The sequence below is a fragment of the Rhinopithecus roxellana genome, chromosome 2 (genome assembly GCF_007565055.1).
Source record: "Rhinopithecus roxellana isolate Shanxi Qingling chromosome 2, ASM756505v1, whole genome shotgun sequence".
In the NCBI taxonomy this organism is placed as follows: domain Eukaryota; kingdom Metazoa; phylum Chordata; class Mammalia; order Primates; family Cercopithecidae; genus Rhinopithecus; species Rhinopithecus roxellana.
Window position 1 is genome coordinate 65517381 of NC_044550.1, and position 24892 is coordinate 65542272.

At 34.4% G+C, this 24892-nt stretch overlaps 1 protein-coding gene across 8 annotated transcripts in view; it reads right to left on the reverse strand.

The window, feature by feature from the left end:
- Positions 1-24892, reverse strand: part of SCLT1 (sodium channel and clathrin linker 1) — a 231338-nt gene that overhangs the window by 75663 nt on the left and 130783 nt on the right. For all 8 annotated transcript variants that reach the window (XR_004053269.1, XM_030916898.1, XM_030916893.1 and 5 more), the window contains 7 exons: positions 22669-22760; positions 16994-17171; positions 14395-14493; positions 10590-10661; positions 6947-7021; positions 4197-4342; positions 877-1069 (listed from right to left, as the gene is read on the reverse strand). Coding sequence is in view for 7 of the 8 variants with exons in the window: in XM_030916898.1 (XP_030772758.1) it covers positions 877-1069; positions 4197-4342; positions 6947-7021; positions 10590-10661; positions 14395-14493; positions 16994-17171; positions 22669-22760 (855 nt within the window). In the remaining variant the exon portion in view is untranslated. The remainder of the gene's footprint in view (positions 1-876; positions 1070-4196; positions 4343-6946; positions 7022-10589; positions 10662-14394; positions 14494-16993; positions 17172-22668; positions 22761-24892) is intronic.

Consider the following 24892-nt stretch of genomic DNA (forward strand, 5'->3'; position numbering starts at 1 on the left):
TTCTCTGTAAATGAGACTCTCTTTTTCATTTCAGAGTTCAAGGTTTTACAAATAATTAGGGTATTTCATACCTGCAATAGGAGGCATTCAAAAAATACATGTTGACATGAATTAGGTTGGAATATGACTTCTTAGGAGTCCTTGCAGCAATAAAAACCAAAATAAAACAATGACATGACCTCTTCATATTCTTACTATGAAATTGGAAGATGTAGGTATTTATCATAAAAAGTTAGTGCCACTTTTTATAAAAGTGACATGACATGGGGAAAGGTAAGCAAGATGTTTATGAAGATATTTGTGTTTCTTAAAAGTCCCTTAAAAGGAGTATCATCTTCCTATTACTAAACTATATAAGCATCAAAGGACAAGGAAATAAGAGAGAAAAGAAAGGGAATTTGTTTTAGATGACATTTTTGCCTTTTGCCTTCTTCCTGCCATGGAATTTTCAGACTAGCTGTGAATGGTTCTCAGAGCCTGCTGCTGTAACATCCTCTATACAGTTAGTTTTAGAGAAGTTCAACTTTTCAAAGGCTACTACATGGAGAGAAGAGAGGAAGGCAGTCTGTAAAGTTACCTAATCTATGGTTTTGCTAGTGGTGCTTAAATTGCTTTGGCAGGAATAACAGTACATTTCATGGTTAGAAAAGAATTTTTTTTGTGTGTAGCAAAGGCAATCATTTTCAAAGTATGCCTGCCAAGAGTTCTACAACACAGAAATGATTGGTTGACACTCTGAATTATGATTTAGTGCTATTTGATGAGAAGGCAAAAAAAAAAAGAGGGGGGGCTTAAAGATATTTTGCTAGGTATCTCTAAATATTCTCCATACTTTGATTTTCATAAGTACACATTTAACTCTAGTCTTGAAAATACCTTTAATTTGGCTTTTTTTTGAGCCTCCAGGGCAATCTTCCTTAAACTCTCAGTCTCTTTCCGTAACTGTTTATTTTCTTGCTGAAGTTTTAGCCTTTGTTCACTGACAAGCCCACAGTTCTCTCTCTCAGACTCCAATACATTTTGAATTTTCTGAATCATTTCTTGGTAACGTGATATTTCTTCTGAGGAGCTGATTAAAAAATGAAATGAAAAGAATCCTTAAACTTAATGATCTATAGTAGAAGATAAAAGTCTGTCTACATTTTATCACATGGACTTTTGTTTGCTTTATTCTGAGCCATTTCTTTCCACTTTAGACTGAAACTATGTGGTTTCAAAATGTTATGTTATACCAGGCAAATACATTCAACCTAAATATATTCAAATCTTAACTAAGAACAGATGAACTGAACTGTCATCACTTATCTATAAAATCAGTGTGAGACTTCTTTCAAATTTGTACTAACATTAAGAATCACTGTGTATGGAGAACTTCAAGGGAATCAACTGAAGGAACAAAAAAAGGATGAAGCAGATAATAACCAACACTCCTTTACTTAATCAATAAACTCCATAGACTAACACAATAGCTTACTATATTACTAAATTATGAAATCTACTTTTATATTTTCCCATTATATGTCTTAGAAAGTTTTCATAAACTTCTAGTTCTGTAAACTTCTCGTTTTATCATAGGTTAAATGGATTATATTTCCTGAACTTTCTCAACAATGGATCACTGATCACCGGGTGAGACAACCTCTATACATTAATGTTGCTTCAATCAATATACTAATTTTTATTCCTATCTTTTAAAACTTCCATCTTTTCAATAACAGATAAGTACTGTGAACATTCCCTGGTTAATAGGTTTCACAGGGAATTGTATAGAAATGCTACTAATATTGTGAAAGCTTAAGAAAACTACTAGTTAAAAGTATTTTGCAAGCAGAAAAATTCTTTTTTTTTTGAGACGGAGTCTCGCTCTGTCGCCCAGGCTGGAGTGCAGTGGCTGGATCTCAGCTCACTGCAAGCTTCGCCTCCCGGGTTTACGCCATTCTCCTGCCTCAGCCTTCCCGAGTAGCTGGGACTACAGGCGCCCGCCACCTCGCCCGGCTAGTTTTTTGTATTTTTTAGTAGAGATGGGGTTTCACTGTTTAGCCAGGATGGTCTCGATCTCCTGACCTCGTGATCCGCCCGTCTCGGCCTCCCAAAGTGCTGGGATTACAGGCTTGAGCCACCGCGCCCGGCCTGAAAGCAGAAAAATTCTTAAAATAAAGAAGCAACTTTCACATGGTGGCAGTTTTATCACCATGAACCACTCCTTTATGGTCCTATTTTGGCATTCTGACCTGCCCATATCTGTTAGTGCTTTGGGTGAAAACAGTTAGTGATTGATTTTCTTTGATCTCTACCTCTGTCTTTCCAGATCTTTGCTTCCCCAGCAACTCCCACATTCTTGCAAATTCTGTTTCCTACATTAAATCCTTTATTCCCACAATACTCATAGTCTTTTTTCTGTCTAAACCTTGGCTGATAAAGTTCCTAATAAAGTGACATATCTAGGCAATGGTAATAAAAGGATGCTAACATCAGAAAGAGGCTGAGACCAGAAACAACCACACATTGTGAGCCTCCTAATAGAAGTCCACAATATCATCATCCATGAAGAATTCTTCCAAAAACAACAACAAAAAAAGAAAGTTAGACCAGATCAAGCCTCTGGGTCTAATTACTAGTTTTTAGGAACTACGTGAGACAGAGTAAACAGCATCAATATATAGGCATGTAGTGGAGGAAACTCTACATTACTAAGAACTCATTTTTAAAACAAATTATTTGCAATAACAACAACAAAATACAGAAAAGGGGATTTCCAGAGATTAAAGGAGATGCAAGACTATAGCACTCTAAGCATTCCTGAAATTAGAAATGGACAGGAGCACTTACACTCAAGAGAAACCCTTTAAATGAAGTGACTAAGAAAAATTCATCAAATACAGCTTAAAGCACATATGAAAACTTAGGAGAAAAACTCTTTGGATGTGGAGAATGTGGGAAAGCCTTCATTAATTCCTCATGTCTTGATGAATGTGTAAGAATTCATACTGAGGAGAGCTCTGCTTATAAAAAGAATGCATGGGAGCCTTTAGTCATTTCTCATTTCCTTAATGAAGGAAAAGAACTCACATTGGAAAGAAGCCCTGTAAATCTAAAGAAGATGGGCTAATCCTTATCCTTCACTCAACTTTCAAAATTTATCCGGGAGAGAAGCTTTTTGAAAGTAAGGAACATGGGAGGCTCTTTTACCCAGTCCTCGCACCTTATTCTATGTTTACACCCTTTAGGAAATATGTGAGAGTTCACCTTGGAGAGTAACTTTATGAATATAAGGAACATAAAGAAGACATTGATATCTCCTTTTACTATACACACACAAAATACTCATAATGCAGAGAGACCATGTGAATTAAAACAAATGCAGGAATGCTTTTATTCAATACTCCTCCTTTAAGAGACATATGGGTATACACATTGGAGAGAAGCCCTGTGAATGTATGGTATTGGGAAAAGCCTTCATGTGTGATACTTCTCTTAGTACCTACAAGAAGATTTATGCTGGAATAAACCAGTTCCTCCTGCAGGTTTGATCTGGAAGTAACCATATGAGCAGATTATCTGAATAGGTTATTGAAAATTACACATATATTTATTAAACAAATTTGCAGGATCTCTTTTTGAAAAGAACTTTATTAAGTAACTTAGGTATTAGTATTTATTTAAAAAATATATTTTGAACACATACAGAGATTGAGATTTCAGGCAATTCAAATAAGAAAATTTTGCTATATTAGGTAATACCATCGGGGTGGGGAGGTAGAAAAATACTCAGAATGGATATGTCAAATTATGACTTTATCACTTTTATAGACAATAAAATATACAAGATGGATCATTATAGAATATTCACTATAACAAGAAATATACTAAATATAGGTAGTATAAAAGAATATAAGCAAGATACTATAATAGCTTCACAATTAGTACAAAGACAACAATATTATAAACATCCTATTTAATTGCCAGACAGGATACATTTAAAAGAAAATGGTATGCTACTGTTAAATCTTTTCTTTCTGCAGAAATTCATTTTCAGAAATAATCCTGAATAAAATTGCATTTGGTCCTAAATTTTTTTCAACATAAGATATATTGTAAGTCCTACCAAAAAAAAAAAAAAAAAAGGGTAGAGACTCTGTCAAAAATTGTGTTAATTCTGAAGATGTTATCACAGAAAATCCAAAAGAAAAACTTACTCAATTTCAAGTTGTTTTATTCTATTTTCTGCTCTCGTAAGTCTTAGCTGAAGATCATCTTTTGAATGCTCTGAAACCAGGAATCTTTGGTGCATTTCTTCCAGTTTTCTGTAATCACTTTCATTTCCTCTGCCTTCACGGTAAATCTGCAGAAGAGGCTTATTATGTATATAATATTACAGAAGAAACTGTCTTAATAAACAGTTTAGAAACAGAAATCAATGGAAGAAATAAAAAGCCATGATCATATATTCATTTGTTCCGACCGTAACATATGAAACATATCAATAATTAAATCTGGTTCTCTCACATTTACAAAATAAAATGCTAAAAACTGATATATAAAATAATAATTGTTTTGAGACTAGCCTGGGTAACATAGCAAGACCGCGTCGTCTAAAAAAAGTATTAAAAAATTAGCCAGGCATGGTGGCTCACACTTGTAGTCCCAGCTATTAGGGAGGCTCAGGTAGGAGGATCCTTGAGCCCAGGAGATCAAGGCTGCAGTGAGCCATGATCATGTCCACTGTACTCCAGTCTGGGCAACAGAGCAAGACCTTGTCTCTTAAAAAATAGAGTTTTTTTTGGAATTATTCATGCTCATGGTAAACTATGCAATAATACAAAAATGTAAAGCAGCTGAAGTAAAAATCAATGTCAACTTAGAGATAACCCACTGGTGATTCTTTGATGAATACCGTTCAATACAATCCTCTATTCCATTATTCAAAAATAAAGATACATACCATGGTGCAATAACTAGAACTCTGACAGTGACTCCAGAATCTCACTCTGGGTTACCTGGACAATGATCTAGCTTGGATGGGGCTTCCCCTTCCTCAGCAGTGGTGGTTGTACCCAAGCTCAGCTTTCCATGCAATGGGGCTCCCTCTTTTTTTTAAGATTTTTGAGCTACCCTCAAAATCTAGACTGCCTGACCAAGTAACCTGTGTCTTCCCCACTGACAGGATTGCTTTGTCACTCTCTATAAAAACATGGAGTATCAGTACATCAACATTCCGCTACTGGAATACAGAACTATGCTGCAGACCCAGCAGTTCTCTGACCTTAGCACACTGGTCTGTGGAACAGTGGGAGAATAAGGTGCTGTGCTTTCCCTTTACCTGTTGTTTTTTGCCTTGTAAGTTTTACATTTCCCCCAAAGCCTTTTCCTTAACCTTTGCCATGTGATGTTAAAACAGTCATCCCAAACCCTGATGTATAACAGGTGGCAATCTAAATGGGAACTGATATGCAGATGGAAACTCAGAAGGGACCTACCTTGCAGGAGAGTGGTAATCGTAAGTCCTACTTTGAACACATGTATTTTTTTTTTTTACAAATGGAACTGTACATTATGTTTTGCTTTGTGTATTACTCTTTTACTGATGTCATAATTTTTTTCATGTTGATAATAGATATAGACCATAATTTTTTTTTTTTTTTTTTTTTGTAGACGGAGTCTCGCTCTGTCGCCCAGGCTGGAGTGCAGTGGCCAGATCTTCAGCTCACTGCAATCTCCGCCTCCCGGGTTCACGCCATTCTCCTGCCTCAGCCTCCCGAGTAGCTGGGACTACAGGTGCCCGCCACCAAGCCCGGCTAGTTTTTTGTATCTTTTAGTAGAGACGGGGTTTCACGGTGTTAGCCAGGATAGTCTCGATCTCCTGACCTTGTGATCCACCCGCCTCGGCCTCCCAAAGTGCTGGGATTACAGGCTTGAGCCACAGCGCCTGGCCAGACCATAATTTTTATGCTACATAGCTCTTCTTTGAAAATCAAACTCTGACTCTACCATTTACCACTTTTTAACATTGGGTAAGTTACTTAACCTCTCTATGAAAGTTCTTAATGCAGCACCTAAAATACAGTAAGTGCTCAATCAAATTTGTTCTCCCTTTCTTTCCCCAAGGTACTTTAAAAGAGTAGGATATTACTGCTAATACAAAAGTGTATGAAATAAATGAATTTTAAACTATGGACTTCTCCCAATAGTTTTTCTGAAATATCACGGGGGTAAATATTCTTCCTAAGTGTGAAGTTAAAATCTGTACTTCTAAAAGGTAAAAATCATAGCAATGCTATAATTTTCTGGTTATATATGCTTGTTTTATTTATAGATGGCCTAAGCACCATAAGAGCTAACATAAAATTCAAAAACAAAGTAAAGACAAAGTGAAATTTTGTAGGATGAGGTTTAAGCAAGAAATATAGCTACTTCACAAAATTTGTATCTTTAAGTACAAAGTTCAAAGAATACAGCCGCTCTTGGAAAGGAATTGTATCCAGGCAACATCGGTATTTAACTGCAGACTCTAAATATATTTAAGGAAAGTGAGAGGCTGAAGCGGGCGGATCATGAGGTCAGGAGATAGAGACCATCCTGGCTAACATGGTGAAATCCCATCTCTACTAAAAATACAAAAAAATTAGCCAGGCATGGTGGCAGGCGCCTATAGTCCCAGCTACTCGGGAGGCTGAGGCAGGAGAATTGCTTGAACCTGGGAAGTGGAGGCTGCAGTGAGATGAGATTGTGCCACTGCACTTCAGCCTGGGTGACAGAGTGAGACTCCATGGCAAAAAAAAAAAAAAAAAAAAAAAGAAAAAAGAAAAGAAAAGAAAAACTTACCAGGACAATACTAACAAATAAAGGAATTGCTAGTAGATGGCATGATGGAAACAGACAGTAATGTTGCATATTTGCAGTTGAGTTTTAGGTAGTTATATTTCCTTTTTTTTTTTTTTTTTTTTACCTTTTCTAGTTCTTCTTCCACTGCTTTTTTTTCCTTAATGACTCGTTCAATTTGGCCTTGTTTTTCAGTACACTCCTATAAATTCAAGTCATATTGTAAATATATACATTTGGTAACATCTTAAGAAAAGTGGGGAAAAATGGAGAAGTAAAATAATTTGTTCATAATGGGAATATCATAGTTATCAACACAAGTTTAAGGTTATATTGATTAAAGACAAAACTCAATGTTTGAAGAGCAACCTAACCCAGGATTTCAGAAATTGCCTCCAGCAGTAGGATGCCAAGGAGTTCTAATTAAACAGACTAGGTGGGAGACAGAGGTTGGGGGATTCCAGGGAGAAAAAAATATGAATGGAACTCCTTTCTCATACTATAGATTTTGTTTTTACACACTGTTATCAAGTATTTTGAAAAGGGAACTAAGAACCAGATAGTGGCACAAAACCCTCAGGGATAACCTATGGCCTAAAAGATATACGGGTGTATAAACTCTAAAAAAGTTAACTGTTTTCTTTACAAAAATTATAGCAAACAGAAATACTAAAAATATTTTATTAGCATGAACATAAAGTATTTCTCAAGAGATTTTACTCAGTATTTAGCAAGCATATTAATTAGATAATAAAATTTAATTTGCGAATGCACCTAAAACAAAAAAGTCATAATAATTATTAGTTCTTCACAATTATTTGTATTTATACATTTATTTTGGAGAATGGGTAATGGGTATGGCTTTTTTCTCTCTCTCTCTCTCTCTTTTTTTTTTTCTAATTGTGAATCATGCTTTGGAGGAACCCGCTTTGCTAACAGTGCATTACTTACTAATGATGTTCAATTATTTTATAGAAGAAGTGTATTTCAATATGTTTTTAAATTTTAAAGTAAGCTTCTTTTGTGACCCAAAATTAATCACCATTGATTATAATGAAGATCTTTAACCCTATGTTACAAATCAGTTGACAAATTTAAATTTAATGTCTTTTATTAAGATAGAACCCTGAGTGTATACAAAATGCAACATTAATATTGCATATATTCATACAGGAAGTTGCTTATCTAGGAGAGTGTAGCTTCAGTGGTAAATTTGGGATTTTACCTACATTTGTAACCCCTCCCATGTGATTTTTAATATACGTTAATAACAAAGTCTGGCTCACACTTCTGGGGCTGGTAAGTGGTATATAAAGAAATGCATGTGTAAGTAGGCTTCATATCCCTCTCCACCCAATCCACCATTTTACTGACAAATGATGATGGCCTAAAGAATATTTGGTTAACCTGGGGGTAAAAAAAGTAAAATGAGACAGCAAAATTTAAACCTTTAGAGAGAATTACCATACTAATTCTATTAGAAATGCACTATAATACTAAAGCAAACATTAAAAACTACTATTACAAAGTTTTTAGAGATATTAGCTTATCACCACTGACATGCCTACCTTTGGGGGAAAATACGACAAAATAATAGGTATTTTTTCAGGTACTCATGGAGTATTTCCAAAATAATACTCTATAAAAGAAGTCTCAAAACATATTAAGAACCAATCATATAGACCATGATCTGTGCTGCCGACCTAACCAAATGAGAAATCAACAACAGACAGTGTAAATCCTCATGTATTTAGAAACTAAAAAACAAAAGACTTCCAAAAAATTCATGCATCAAAGAAAAGACTATAATGAACATTTTATTTTACTTCTGTAAGTTTGAACATTTTATAATTAATTTTTTATTTGATATAGATTAATAGCAATCTGCTACATGGCACAATAAAACCTTGAATATTCTTAAGATAAACACCTTACCACAGAAAACAAAGGCTGTTAGGTACATGTTGGTCTTCAAAGGGAGATATGTAGCTTGAAATACAATGGTTCTGGCTTTTTCTTAATCTATTAAATAATCTGCACACTCATCTAAAATACAAGTTTTTCTCCTTCCTGTGAGCATACCTTAATTTTGGGTTAGCAAAAGTATGCTTAACTACCTTCCTGGACTTCATAGTGTAAATAATAGTACAGATGGATAGTACATTAATACTAATACTCTTAGTATAGATAGTAAAACTGTTAATAGTAGAAAACAATAGCAAGCATCAGGTTATTATGCTCCAAACTGCAGCTTAGATTTTTTGAGAAAATCTGTCTTAAAGTAGCCAAATGTTTTCCTTTGAACATATTTTTAACGTACTTAATACTTCAAACTTTTCAATTACACAGTATAGTTCTCCCCATAGAATCAACATGACTATCAGATGTTTTAGAAAAATCACTTAGCTATGAAGTAGAATTGTTTTACTATATAAGAAACACTTTTTGCAATAAACTGAAATTGTCATTCTTTTTACTCTAAAGTGAGTTTAATATAGCTCTGGTTGTTACATAGCTAACAATGATTTGAAAAATCCCTGGAAGTGTTAGTCAGTCCTTGTTCCCTTGAGAATACAGAAAGAATGAATGTTCATGCCCTTGAAGAGTCTACCATCCATTAAATGATCTTGGACTGGGGTAGTATCCTTCTACTCCTCTTTTTCCACAAAGATATTAATCTCTTGATAGCTAATCAGCCCATGAAAGAGAACAAGTGAAATAACTTGAGTGACAGAAAAGGAAGCAAAACTGTACAACAACAAAAAACTACACGTGACTAACTGGCCACATTGCATCCCACCAATTTTACTTGATGTTCCTACATTATTAAAATAAGTGACATTAAACAAATACAAAATAAATGTTCCTTGTTCTATTACATTTGGGACCCAATATATGATGATTAAGATCCCATCATGTACTCTCCAAAGTTTGTAGAATGGCAAAAGAAAATGTGGTTCCTCTTTCAGAGTGTTTAAATATATACTTCAGTTGATAAACATTTAAAAATAAACTCTGCAAAACACTGTACTAGGCAAGCAATAGGGAAAACAAAGGAAGGCGTAAGACTCTACTATGTTGAGATGCTTACAATCTAATTGCAGAGATAAGATTTTCATGGAGAGAGACAGAGTGTGTATGATCAATATACACCGAATGCACGATATTTATTACAAGATATGATTCATTGATAAATTTTATAATAGAGATAAAAAGTGATACAGGGAGTCAGACAAGATGAGAGTTTGTGAAGTTATAAACATTTTCTCAATTCTTGAAGATTGTTGTACTTTTATTCTCCTGTAAGCAAGGTTATTAAATTTCATTACATCAAACTTCAAGTTAAACTTCTATTTCCAATCCCACCTCTAACTACACAAGTAATCTTTTCCTCTCCTATCTTGGCCTACTCATTCCTCAGTACTCATTTCTTTCAGGAAGCTTTCTGTCTTTCTTCCTTACCACTGTTATATAAACTTTCTCTTTCTCCTTGGTTTCCCAGAAAAACTCAGCATATGATAGGAGCTACAGCTAGCAATAGCATCCTGTGCATTCTCTGTCAAAGACAGGTAGTTACAGTAAAATGTAATAAATGCCATCTATCTTTCCTGCTAGAACATAAGCCACAAGACTGCTGCAAACATGTCTATCTGGATTTTTACTTTTTTCCTAGCACCTAGTCACGGCTTGGTTCAATAAGCATCCTTTGAATGAATGAATCCCCAATATAAGCAATATTTGGAAGAAAATATCAATATAGTCAAACATACCATTTGAAGGGCTGAAAGTTCTTCTGTCAATCGAGAAATTTGTATACTGTATTGTTTTTTTGTGTTTGCAACCTGTAAATTAAGACATTTACTCATTATTTGGGTCTAGAATAAAAATGATTAATATCTGATAAAAACACGTACGATAATTTTGATAAAAATAAAATTGTAACTTTTAGGGCATAAAAGACAAATAAGCACACAATATATTAAAGAGCAAAGAATTTGCCATGAAAGTGGAAGAAGAGTGAATAGAATGGTATATCCAAAAGGACTGTGGTTGTCAGACACTTTCATCATAGGATGCTTTTGACAGAAGAATTTTTTTAATAATACCCATCACACCCCAGTATTAAATTACTTTTACTTCTGAAGATAAATTAAGATTTAATAATATTTAATAAATAACATTTAATAAAATTTAATTAACATTTAAATATCTTCAGAAAGAACACTATTAATGTGCACAGAGTATTTTGAAGAATTAGTCACATCTCATCAGGATTTCTCTATGACAATAAATTTTTCTAATAACTATTCATGCTTTTTAAAAGGACTCTGAAGAATACTGATGCCAATGGCAAATCATCAGTAAACTTTTATGATCTAAAGGTCTTTGAGAATTTTGTAGTATCTTGTAAGTTGGACTATTTTGAAAATATGATGTAAACTTTGTTTAGAACATTTACAATACTGCCATGTACTTTATATGGTTAATTAATATGAGTTATCTTTCTGAAGGCCTGCCAAGCATACTATTTCTGGGTCTATTTTAGCTCTTTTTTTTTTTTTTTTTTTTGAGACGGAGTCCCGCTCTGTCACCCAGGCTGGAGTGCAGTGGCGCGATCTTGGCTCACTGCAAGCACCGCCTTCCAGGTTCACCCCATTCTCCTGCCTCGGCCTCCAGCTGGGACTACCGGCGCCCGCCACCACGCCCAGCTAATTTTTTGTATTTTTAGTAGAGACGGGGTTTCACCGTGTTAGCCAGGATGGTCTCGATCTCCTGACCCTGTGATCTGCCTGCCTCAGCCTCCCAAAGTGCTGGGATTACAGGCGTGAGTCACCGCGCCTGACCTATTTTAGCTCTTTTCAAGGTTATAATTTGGTGTAGACTTTTCCTATGAATAATTATATTAAGAATCAATGTATTCTGTTTATGGATCAGTAACAATAACAGAATTTATAGAGGATTAATGTGTGTTAGGTACTATTCAGAGTGCTTTACATGTATTATCTCATTTACTCTCACAAAAATCCAATGAGGTTATTATTTCCATTATAGATGAGGAAAACTGAGGCAGAGAAATTAAGTCATAAATGTTCCTATAATATAAAAATTTTGGTTCTTACAAGCCCTGTCATGTCTGTCTCTCTCTCGCATAATTTCTTTTTGTTTGTTTTTTTTTTTTTTTTGGTGACGGAGTCTCGCTCTGTCGCCCAGGCTGGAGTGCAGTGGCCGGATCTCAGCTCACTGCAAGCTCCGCTTCCCGGGATCACGCCATTCTCCTGCCTCAGCCTCCCGAGTAGCTGGGACTACAGGCGCCTGCCACCTCACCCGGCTAGTTTTTTGTAGTTTTTAGTAGAGACAGGGTTTCACTATGTTAGCCAGGATGGTCTTGATCTCCTGACCTTGTGATCCGCCCGTCTCGGCCTCCCAAAGTGCTGGGATTACAGGCTTGAGCCACCGTGCCCGGCCTAATTTCTTTTTAAAATGTGTTCTTTTTAGTATCTAGAAATGATACAGCTAACTTGAGGGCTTATGACAACAGGAGGGTACATATTTTCAAATATATTTATAGTAATCCTGGCAAATACAGATGAATCAAACTATTCATGCCTTTAAAAAACGACTGTGTAGAACTATTGACACTGATGGCATATCATACATAAACTTCTGTGCTCCAAAAGTCATGGAATTTTCTAGAGTTAGTATCTAATGAAACAAAATGTAAACTTTCGTCATGTGAGGAAATACACATTTCAGTCAGGTAGTTTACTGTGATTGGGGTTTTGAAGTCTGTAGAGGGACTAATACCCTTCTCTCATCCTATCCTCACTTTATATAAGCATTCCCCTCTATAATTTTATGAATAGTAAGGACATTTATAAACCAAATAGTAAGATAAACTATTAAGAAATAGGAAAATCCAATAATGGCACTAGCTATGATTTAAAATCAAAAGTAAACAATGTATTTTTTTTTACAAATTTTATTTATTTGAGAGATATCTAAGAAATAAAGTATTTTCATATTTTAAAGAAATAAGCCACTGTCATATTTTTGTTCAATTTTATAGACAGAACAGAAATATGTGACAATTTATTCATTGTATTTACTGTAGTCAATAGGAAGAGATACATATAAAGTTATTCTCAATTCAACAGGTTAATTCTACATATTTGAAGGACACGCAGTGAATAATTTGGGATTAAATGAAATTCACAGAACAATGCTAAAAACAGTAGCTATCTCCGGGTATTAAACTTGTAATTTTAATTTTCTTTTATACATATTTTTCATTTGTACATATTTTCTCATACATATTTTAAATTTCTTTTTACAATGAGCATATGTCACTTTTAATAATAATTTTTAAAGTTTACTTAAAAAAATCAACTAGGCAACAGTGTGGAACTCAGAGGGGGCAAAGACCCAGCAAAATGCGTGGCACACAGGAAGTGCTCAATAAATACTTCCTGAGCGAACAGTTGTAATGGCAGGGAAAGGCTGGCTACAGGAAATCAACAGGAACACCTAAGGAAGAAACAATCTGGGACTGACTACAACAGTAAGTTCAGTTTCAGACATGTTGAGCTTCAGATGCCTGGAAGGATTACATATTTGAATAGGGAAATAATTGGATTTTAGGAAGCATCTGTATTTTCCATTTGCAAAACATTTGGAATGAATGAGATCACAGTGCTTGTGAAAAATCCTACTTAGATTTAATGCTTCATGCAAAAGATGAACTTCATCAACCCCAAAATCAATGTGCATTTATTTTAGGATAAGAAAATACAATCAGAGGAATGCTCATACCATGAATACTTTAATAAAATATTTTTATCATTAAAAGTATAAAGTTTATTAATATTTATTTTAAAAATATGTCATCAAGAATATTTTAGGCTATAGTCCAATGTTACAGTACTCTCAACTTCACGAACAGGAAGGACAGAGCTCCTGCAGAAAAGATATAGAAGATTAGAAATTAAAAAGCACACGGTTTACTTTGGACTCTGCCTTAAATTAAAAATTTTATCTTGGGAAATTATCTAATTTCAGTCATATAAAGACAAAGTAATAGATTTTTTTTCTTTGCACCATGATTCTGTAAAAGTAATAGATTTCTAAGAAATACTTCTGCAGGAAGAAATATTATACAGTGGCTTTGTGGAAATAAAAATTCTACCACCTAGTTGCTTGGGAGAAAGCAAACATTTTAACTTCATTTTTTTCTAAACTGATGAAGTTTTAAAAACCAGTTTAAAGCTACAGTTCACCTAGGAGAGAAATAATATTGCCCACAAAAAATACAGATAAGGAAAAAAAAGGAACATCTTTATTTTATCAAGTGGAGGGCTATTCAGTATATCCCACTATCCTACTGGAGATAATTTTAAAGGAAAGGAGCCTTTATTCAGTTCCTTTAGTTAGTTTTTAAACACTTATGCTAATAATTTCAATACAGTCTTTATAACTCTGTAGGCAAGTATTTTAATTTTAATTTACAAATATTTAGGTGGAATTTAGTCTTTAGTTGTGACTTAAATTCTGAATTTAAATATAATTAAAAATCCTTACTTCCTTCTTGGTTCTTTTGGTAGCATCTTGTACAAACCGAGAAACTGTCTCTTTCATTTTCTCTATGTCTTCTTCTTTTTGCTTCTCCTCAAGTAGAGCCTTCAGAAAACAATCATTTCATGTTATAGATCACATCATTATTAGTAAAGATAGCAATAGGTAAAAACCTATCCACTAGTCACTTTCTATAAACACCTTATTCAAAACTTCTGGGACATCTCTACTTGAATATCATGTTAAAATCATGAATGATATTTATTTTCCCTAACCTTCTCACCTGCCCTTGTCCTAATTAAAGACACTTTCTCTATGGTATTTATTTCAGCCAATGTTTCTAACACCCTTCTAATCTCTACAGCCAGAAATCTTAAAACCATTTTTGAATTTTCCATTTTTTTGAATCCCTATATAAAGTAAATCATCATCTCTAGGTATTGTATCCTTATAAGTATCTCCTGAATTTCTCTCTCTTTCCATTATTTAGTATTATTCAAATTATGTCACTCATTAACTCATAACTTGATCATTGCAGACACCACTTGTTTTGTCTCTTTGATGTGTTTCTATCATTCCAATCATTTCCATCTCCCACCAAATAAATATTGCCATAATCCTAGCTCTGCTGTCAGTCACACTCCATTTCCTTGCTTCTCTGTGAAGCAAAACTCTGTAACATGTTCATCTCCAAGACTTTTTCTTTCAATCTCTTTTATACTTCCTTGAATCAGGCTTTCACCATCATGATCTCCATATTGATTATCTATAAGTAAATTTTCAGTACTTCTTTACCAGCAGCACTTGAGATATTTACTTTCCTCTCCTTGTTGTACTTTCTGCATGTGATTTTCAGCACATCACACACAGTACTGGTTTTCCTCCTATCTCACTGATCATTCCTCTTCAGTCTACATTGCTGATTCTTCCTCATCTCCTGAATCTCTTAATACTGGACTACCCAAGGTTCAGTTCTTGCCCCCCTCTCTATATGTCCTTCTTTTAGTGGTCTAATCAAATTTCATGGTTTTAAATATCATTTATATGCTGACAATTCCCATATTTATATCTCTAACACAAACTTTTTTTTCTGGGCTTGGAACTCCTTCAATTAGGCCACGTTGAATCCATTTTAAGTCAACATGTAAGTGGCCCTGTGTTCTGTTCCCACCATCTTCCAAAGGTACCATACACATTTTTACCTGTTTTTTTAAAAATTGTTTTTTAAGATAAATTTCCTCGACCTTAAACCAGTAAGCTAGTGACAAGTAACAGCTGTTCTTACGTAATAACCTTGAGGGGGAGAAGGGGAACTATGCTAGGCTGTACTTCCTGCCTTGCTTGTATGATCGGTTGGGAGAACCTTTGACTTTGAACAAGCAACTGAAGATGGGAAACCTCTAGCAACTAAGCAATGAGTCAAGGAGCAGTTTAATATTATAGCCAGAGACAGTCTCTGTGAGGGTCTGTTGACTTAGGATTTGAGTGAGAAAATTTGGGAGAAGGATGGGCAATGAGTGTTCCTACTATTTTCTCTGTCCACTGTGCTCTACACAAGATGTTTATTTTTAATGGCTTGGTATTAAGAGTGCTCATACAAGTAGGCTTCAGAGGGCAGAGATAAAAATTTTGTCTTGACCTTAATTTTTCTAGTTGATTTAGGTATTCAACACAATTCCCAAGCATATTATGTCTATTGTGTGCCTCTTAACCATTCTAAAAGACAGTATCCAGATCACAGATGAAAATATTAGTTGAAAGGCATGATAAACACCTTAGCATTCCCACAGTTAGGATTTAGATAATTTTTTTTATTTATTAGCTTCTCAATATCCAACTTACACTATGTTCTGTTTTACTGGATCTCTTGAAAAATCCTCTGTAAAAAGGGAAATATAAATAAAACAAAGCACTTCCTTTGTATCCCAACATACTTGCTAGCAAAGTATTCTGCATATACTAGGTTTTCAATAAATGTTGGTAAATAAATTAATGATTTAATGAACTCTACATAAGGGAGGCAGCAAAATAAACATTAAAACATTTATTTTGTGACTTCAATAAACTAAATATATAATTCATAGGGAAGCAGTATATGACAAGGAACACTGTATTTGATAGCACAGGTATCACAATTGTTAGAGAACTAAAAAAGAACAGTGACATGAAAACTTCGGCAAATAAATCTTTAAAGCCAATTAAGCTTCTGCTTTATTAAAGTAATTGAGTATATGATGAAGGGGAATAGAGACGGATAAGATTGATCAGATTCAACTGAATAAAATATAGGGTATACTGCAGTAAAGCACTAACAGTTTTTTTTTTTTTTTAAGTATGAGACTACAGGGGATGAAGATTAGTTACACAGGGTTTGGGAAAATAAGAAAAGTCTGATATTTATACATTATTTTAGAAAGGAATTGACATTTTATAATATTATCATATTTGGTTTACCATCCAAGAATATGGTATGATTACTAATGAAGAGAATAGCAATTTCATTTTCATGCATTTATTCTGCAGCTATTGAATCCCTTACTGTGAGGTCACATGGGAGAATAGTCAACATTTTATTATATCTAAACATATTTACCAGCTTTCTTACCTGACTTTTTTGAAGGTTAGCTTCTTCTAAGAGTTGTATGCTATTTCTGGCTCTTACAAAGGCCTCATATAGCTCATTTTCTAATTCATTGCACTTTGCTTGTAGCTCTCTGGTCTGTTTTTCCAGATGTGTATTTTCTGTTCTTAATTGGTTGGCTTCTTGGATTGTCACACATAATCTAGAAATCAATAATTACACTGGGAAAGTTAAACTTTTTTAAAGGGAAGGAGGGAGATTTCCTGAGCATCTACTACTCAGTAGCATAATACTTGTATTATTATGCCAGTAACTTTCACATGTATTAATATTTTCTCATTTGATACTCATTACACTTCTATAAAGTAGGTTTTACTATCTCCATATCTTCATTTTAAAGAACAAACAACATACCCAGAGAGGTCAGGCATTTGATTAAGGTCATAGGGCTAATGAGCAGTGGGGCTGAGACTGAGCCTGGATTTTCTGATCCTAATTATGTTATACTTGTTATAGTATCACACTGTATTACATAGTTACATGACAATGACATAATGCAAACCCTTAAGAAATGAGTTGTTCTTTACATTTATATGGTCTTTTCTCTTTTCTCCCTTTTCATGCTTTCTACCCAGACAAGCTATGTGAACTTACTAATGTATATATTAAAATAATTTTCTCAACATTCATATGATTATATACACATTGTATATATACTCATACACATATACACATAAATATACACACATATTATACATACAGCTAACCACAGGAGCTTTTTAATTTTTTTATAACAATAAAAATCATAATATATACCCTTTTCTGTACTTGCTTTTCTCATCTAATAATATAGAAATCTCATCATGTTATAAAGGCTCCTTCCTTTCCTAGTCTAATGAATGTAACCTCATTTCACTGTTAATTTGTATTTCTCTGTAAGACACTTTAGGCATATTTTCTTCCTTTTGTAAGCCATATGAATTTTGTTCTTTGAATTTCTTCTAATCTTTGCACATTTTTTTTCTGATGGGTTGTTTACTTTTCTCTTCCCTTTATAAGAACCATAAATTATAAATATTAACCCTTAGTCTGTCCTTTATGCTGAAAATATATTTTTTTTCCAAATCTACTTTTTTGTTGTTCTTGCCTATTGACTCTATTTAGGGAATCTTCACCACACTAAAAATTTAACACAGCTAAATTTGACTATTTTTTTCAACTTTTGGCTTTCAGTTTTTATAAAGATGGTCACCTTCATCCATAGATTGTCAGTGTAATCTCTTAGATTTCCTCCAAAGATTTCCATGACTTTAATTTTTACCCCTATATTTTTAATCCTGACTCATTTGAATTTACTCCTGAATATGATGTAAGAGAAGAGTCCAACTTAAGTTCCAAACTAATGGCCAGTTGTTTGAGTACCATTAGTAACGAATGAATTTAAATACTTCTATTACCATCCCCCAAATATGCAAATATCATATATGTAAATCTCATAATTTATTAGATTATGTTTCATTGATCTACTTAGTTTTTACATGCTCAACTCATTTTAATTTGATTACTGATTTGATTACTTTGGCTTTATAACATATTTGGTAAGACACATTTTATAATTTTCTTTGTTATTTGTTATTTTCAGGCATTTCTTTTTTCTAAATAGTAGAAGAAGCAGGCTTCTCTATTCTCCCCTCCCCATTCCCCTCCACTACCCACATCAAAACCTTCTTCCTGTCAGTCAAGTGGTTTATTTTCTCATGCACTTGGTAATTTTTGATTAAGTTCATATCTGTCTAAACTTAATCTGTGGGAATCCTGAGGGGTCCGTGTTCAAAAGTATTTCACCCAAAGGTTTACTATTGCTTCTTCCATGTACCAGGACTACCTACCAATCTGTTGCCACTTTAGTTTTTGGGGCTGAGGTTTCCAAATGAACAGATAGTATAACATTAAACAACAGTGTCATATGAGGGCAGAGTTATGGTTACACATTCTCAGAGAAGACTACAATGATTATTATGATTTTTTTTTTCCATTTGGCTACATGATGGAAATAGTTTTATTGGTTGGCTATCATTGTTAAGAAGCAGAATTTTTTTTCTATTTTAGCCTTTTAATTAGAGTGTAGCTCCTTCAGGGGTTCCAGCCTGCTCAAAGACATTTACCTTCTTGTGACATAATATAGATCCAGCCCTGACGTCCTTGGCAGGCAAGTCATTTATTTATCATTCTTGTTTTAGCTTTTTTTTGTTTTTCTGTTTGTATGCTTGAGAGTTCCCAACTATATAAGTTGAGCATTTAAATGTAATTAAACAGTTCATGCTATAAAGTTTTTATACTATTAGCATTCTAATATGTGAGTTAAAGAAACAACTTTGGAAACAAATCATATTGTTATTTATCAAGATGCTTACATTAAGAGGGTTTTTTTCAGAATATTTAGTCTGACATGTTATGTGAATGGAATAGTCTGCACAATCATTATTAATCATTACTTTGTTCTCCTCCATTTCCAACCTGTGTTACTGAATTGTTGGTCCACTCAAATATCTGCCTCAAATCTTAAGAATAGACATTAATCGTATATTATGTCTGCTGTATCTGGCTTTTGTTCTTCCTTTATACTGATATTAGACTTTACCTGAGCCAAGAAAACAGGGATGGCTAAGAAATCCTCCCACCTTTGTCCTCTAAACCCCCTCTATCATTTTGTGTTTCAGAATAGAGCTAACAGCATAAAATAACCCTGTTCTTGCATATTCCAAAATAAGACCCACCTCCATCCTTCCTCATGAGTCCCGTAAGATTCATGCACACCTCATTTATCCGCCTATATAAAACCTCAGGCCCCTTCCTTTTCTTTGAAACATTCCTCATTAATGAGCATTCTCCCTACTGCAATAGCCTGAATAAAATAATCTCCTGAATTATCTGGTACATTTGGTCTTTCACAGTACTAAAGACCCACCCAACTAAATCTTGAGGAAAAACAATTGTATCTAAATTCTGTTTTTCAATCACTTTCATATTACTCTTTTCAAGCTCTCAAACATATATATATATCCTATGGTAACTTAGCTTTTAAAATGTCTTCAGTCTAGTCAGTGAATATTTGCTGAAGAAAGGAGAAAAAAAGTGATTTGGATTCCGATTAAGTATTGAATGATGTATAAATCTGGGTGCATTCTTTAGTAAATATGGGTGAAATCTCAAATATCAATTCAGGCAGATAGTGGTAGCCAACCGAGAGTCAATTATATTGTTGAATAATTTTCTTTCTCTAACAATTTAAGCATATGAGTAATGGAGGTCAGAAGGTGGTGGGGGTGATTATACAAGTAAGTGATGCCTATCAATCAGAGTTCATTCTAAGTTTTTACTTATTTTTTAAAAACCCTATTTTTTTTTTTTTTTTTTTTTTTTTTTTTTTTTTTTTTTGAGACGGAGTCTTGCTCTGTCTCCCAGGCTGGAGTGCAGTGGCCGGATCTCAGCTCACTGCAAGTTCCTCCTCCTGGGTTTACGCCATTCTCTCGCCTCAGCCTCCCAAGTAGCTGGGACTACAGGCGCCCGCCACATCGCCCGGCTAAGTTTTTGTATTTCTTTAGTAGAGACGGGGTTTCACCGTGTTAGCCAGGATGGTCTCGATCTCCTGACCTCGTGATCCGCCCGTCTCGGCCTCCCAAAGTGCTGGGATTACAGGCTTGAGCCACCGCGCCCGGCCAAAAACCCTATTTTTAATAGTAGTATCCATTGGTGAATTTTCCCTACTGAGAATAATCCTTTGTATCTGTTTAAATAGGTATAAATGTTGTTTAAGGACTTTTCTCTGTCATCTACAGAGATCATCAGATATCACCAGATACAGGCCACTTCTAGAATTCCAGAACCTAAAACACTGGCTGGTACAACAGTAGGCGCTCAACACACATTGAAAACATGATGCTTCACCTGTGAATATGAAAGTCCCTCTTAGGAGGGAGTCTTAAAGACTTTTCTTCTAACAATGTACGGAAAATCATACCTAGTCATACTGGGGTATATCTCAACTATCTCTTAGACCTTTTTCTACTACTCCTGTTCAATAGGCATAAAAATAGGGGTTTCAAGTACGCTTTGCATATGTCTCCTTTATACTGCCCAAAATTACTGAAAACAAACAAACATACAAAAATCATTAAAACTTCATTTCACTTCTTTTCTTCTCAAATCTAATTATTATTGCTTTCTTCAAGGATCATATTTGTTTTCCTCTACCTGTATTAGTTATTCTAAATATTAGCACACAAAAGGCATAGTTGATGTGGGAGAGGTAGGCATATATTTATTTTCACTTTTATTATAGTCATTGTGTCAAATGAAAAGATTTTATTAAACAGATAAATTATTCATTTATAGCAAAATAAAATCATCAAAGCACTTGGAAAATGTTATCTTTTCAAGATGACTTTTAGCATCTGGTTAAAAATTACTTGTTAGCTTTAGCAAAAGACAAATATATATTCTCCTTACCTAAAATAAAGTCCACAATCTAAAATCAAGTCATGTGGCTCAGCTTGTACAAAGAAAAAAGATTTTTAAAAAAGTACTGCATGGACCGTTCTGATATACCAGTGTCCTATACTCAACAGTTTGCAACTATGATGGTACTGGCATTTGAAATGTGTGGGGACATTTGGTAGTTACAATGCTAAGAGGTGCGACTAGAATTTCATATTTTGTGCCAGGGATGCTAAACATCCTGTAGTTATTGGCACAGTCTCAAACAACTAAGAATTGTCTCACTCAAAAAGGCAATACTCCTGTTGAAAAACATGACACCAATTGATGATGGCTATCAGGACAGAGATGAGTGATGGGTAAAGGTATCCGAAGGGCCACTGCAAATTAGAACTCCTAAGAACACAAGAGAGAACAGTACTGGGGAGCAGGATACACTAGCACCCTGCCTTCTGGAGGACCAAAAGGATTGATGATCAAGCTTCAGCTTCCAAGATTTTTCTGACATATTACACCCAAGATGCAAAAAGAATCTACATTTAGCTCTTGAAGTTAATCCTTTTTGTAGGATTTATGGTTCATGATTCCTAAAAAATAGCTTTTAAAAATAACATTCCTCTCCTTTCTTTGCCTTCCATTTTAATGGTTTATTTCTACTGTAACTGTATTATTTTAGAAGTACAGAACTATAGAGGGGTTGAGGTAATATCAAATTTCCTCTTAACTACGATTTTAAAATTTTAACTGCTCTTTAGAAGAAAGAAAGATTTTAGGTTACTGAAGGTCAACTATGTTCACACCAAAATCTGCAGGCTGACCTAAGGAGAAATGAAAATAAAGGTGTGCTCTGTACTCTGCAGTACTGATACAAAAGCATGGTATCAAGGGTTTTATTTGTTTCCCAAAAAGTACTGGACTAAATTTGGCACAACTATTCTCGTTCAAAGTTAAATTAATGTACTTAGTAAAGGTTCTAAAATCATATTAAACAAATTATCTTTGAATATATATTCAAAGTATAGCAATCTGTTGAATATAATTTTTAATAAATAATGTCGATTAAATCAGATTTTACACCTATGATTATAGTTTTGATTTAGAGTTTATAAAACATTTATTCTAGTAAATATTGCACTCTGAAACTTTATTGTAAAATATCTTTTAAAGCATATCAACAACACTAGGTGCATTTAACAATTTACCTTATTTCTAATTGTTTTATACTGGACTGTAACTGCTGTAAGCGCCTATCTGATGCTTCCTCTCTTCCATGGGCAGACACCACATCCTTCTCCTAGAAAATAAAGAAACAAGAAGCTTACTTTGAGTATGTGAAAATTCAATACACCATTATACAGCCTAAAGAAAACAGTTCATGCTATAAAGTTACTATGCTATTAGCATTCTAATACATACATTAAAAGAAACAATATGACTTTGGAAACAAATCATGTGTATAATAAAAAGGAGGGGAGAACTTCATCATCAATCCTGTATTAATAAAAAATACTCAAAAGTTATTGCATATAGATTTCTACCAATATTTCAGATTATTTCTATAATGCAAGTCTAACAAAACAAGAGAGAGATTTCTATGGAGATAATCTGCCTTTAGAATATGCTCTCTTAACTATACTATTCTATGTCTCATTAAGTATCAAGGTAATCACAGGGTCTTTCTTCTTTGACATAGTGATACTTTGACCTATATTAATAAATTTTATTTGTATCATCTTTCTAAAGAAATTTCTTGTTCATCTTTTCCTGTTCCATGTGTTAACAAATATTTTTTATGATGCCATAACTTTCTGTTTTTTTTTTTGAGACAGAATCTCATTCTGTCTCCTAGGCTGGAGTGCAGTGGCGTGATCTTGGCTCACTGCAACCTCTGCTGCCCAGGTTCAAGCGATTCTCCTGGCTCAGCCTCACCAGTAGCTGGGATTACAGGTGCCTGCTACCGCGTTTGGTGAATTTTTGTATTTTTAGTAGAGACGGGGTTTCACCACATTGGCCAGGATGGTCTTGAACTTCTGATCTCATGAGCCATCCATCTTGGCCTCCCAAAGTGCGGGATTACAGGCATGAGCCACTGCACTCGGCCATTTTTTTTTTTTTTTTTTTTTTTTTTAGGGTCTTGTCATGTTACCTAGGCTGCACTCAAACTCCTTGGGTCAAGTGATCCTCCTGTCTCAGCCTCTCAAGTAGCTGGGACTATAGGTGCACACCACCATGCCCAGCCTAAGACTGCTATTTTAATTCCTCTATTGCTTTTAGCTGTATCTGTTTGAACTATTTTTTAGTGGTTGCTGTAGAGACTACAATATGCATCTTGAACTTACCCAATTTATTTAGAGTTAATATTTAGATGAAAGTTCAGAGAAAACACTGGAACCTTGCAACAGTGTATATCCATGTAGGATCCCAGTCCTGAGTGCCATTGTTGTCATATATTACATCTGCACACTTTACAAATCCATCAAATACAGTATTATTAGTTCTGCTATAAGCAGTCATCTTTTAAAGATATGAAGAGAAAAGTATGTACACACGTTATTTCATATTTGCCATTTCTGTTGCTTTTAGTTTCTTCTTGTATCTGAGTTGCCATCTGGTGTCATTTCCTTTTAGCCTAAAGAACTTCCTTCAGAATTTTTTGAATGCAGGTCTGCTGGGGACAAACTCTCTCATTTTTGGTTTATTTGAAAATGCCTGTATTTTGCTTTCATTTTTGGAGTATAATTTCACTGAATATAGAATTCTTAGTATTTTTTTCTTCAGCATTTCAAATATATTATTCCAATACTTTGTTTTCACAGGTTTTTTTTTTCACCCTTCCAGTCTTTATTTTTGATTCAAGGGGTACATGGGCAGGCTTGTTACATAGGTAAATTGTGTGTCAGGGGGTTTGGTATACTGATTATTTTGCCACCCAGGTAATGCGCATAGTACCTGATAGGTAGTATTTCAATCCTCACCCTCCTCCCATCCTCTACCCTCAAGTAGGGCCAGTGTATATTGTTCCCTTTAGCGTCCATTTGTACTCAATGTTTAGCCCCCACTTGTAAGTGAGGACATGCAGTATTTGGTTTTCTGTTCCTGGGTTAATTTGCTTAGGATAATGGCCTTCAGCTGCATCCATATTACTGCAAAGGACATGATTTTGCTCTTTTTATGGCTGTGTAGTATTCCACGGTATACACGTAACACATTTTCTTTATCCAGTCTGCTATTGATGGACATCTAGGTTGATCCCATCTCTTTGTTATAGTGAATAGTGCTGTGATGAACATACATGGGCACATGTCTTTATGGTAGAACAATTTATATTACTTTGTTATATACCCAGTAATGGGATTGCTGGGTTGAATGGTACTTCTGTTTTGAGTTCTTTGAGAAATCTCCAAACCTCTTTCCACAATGGCTGAA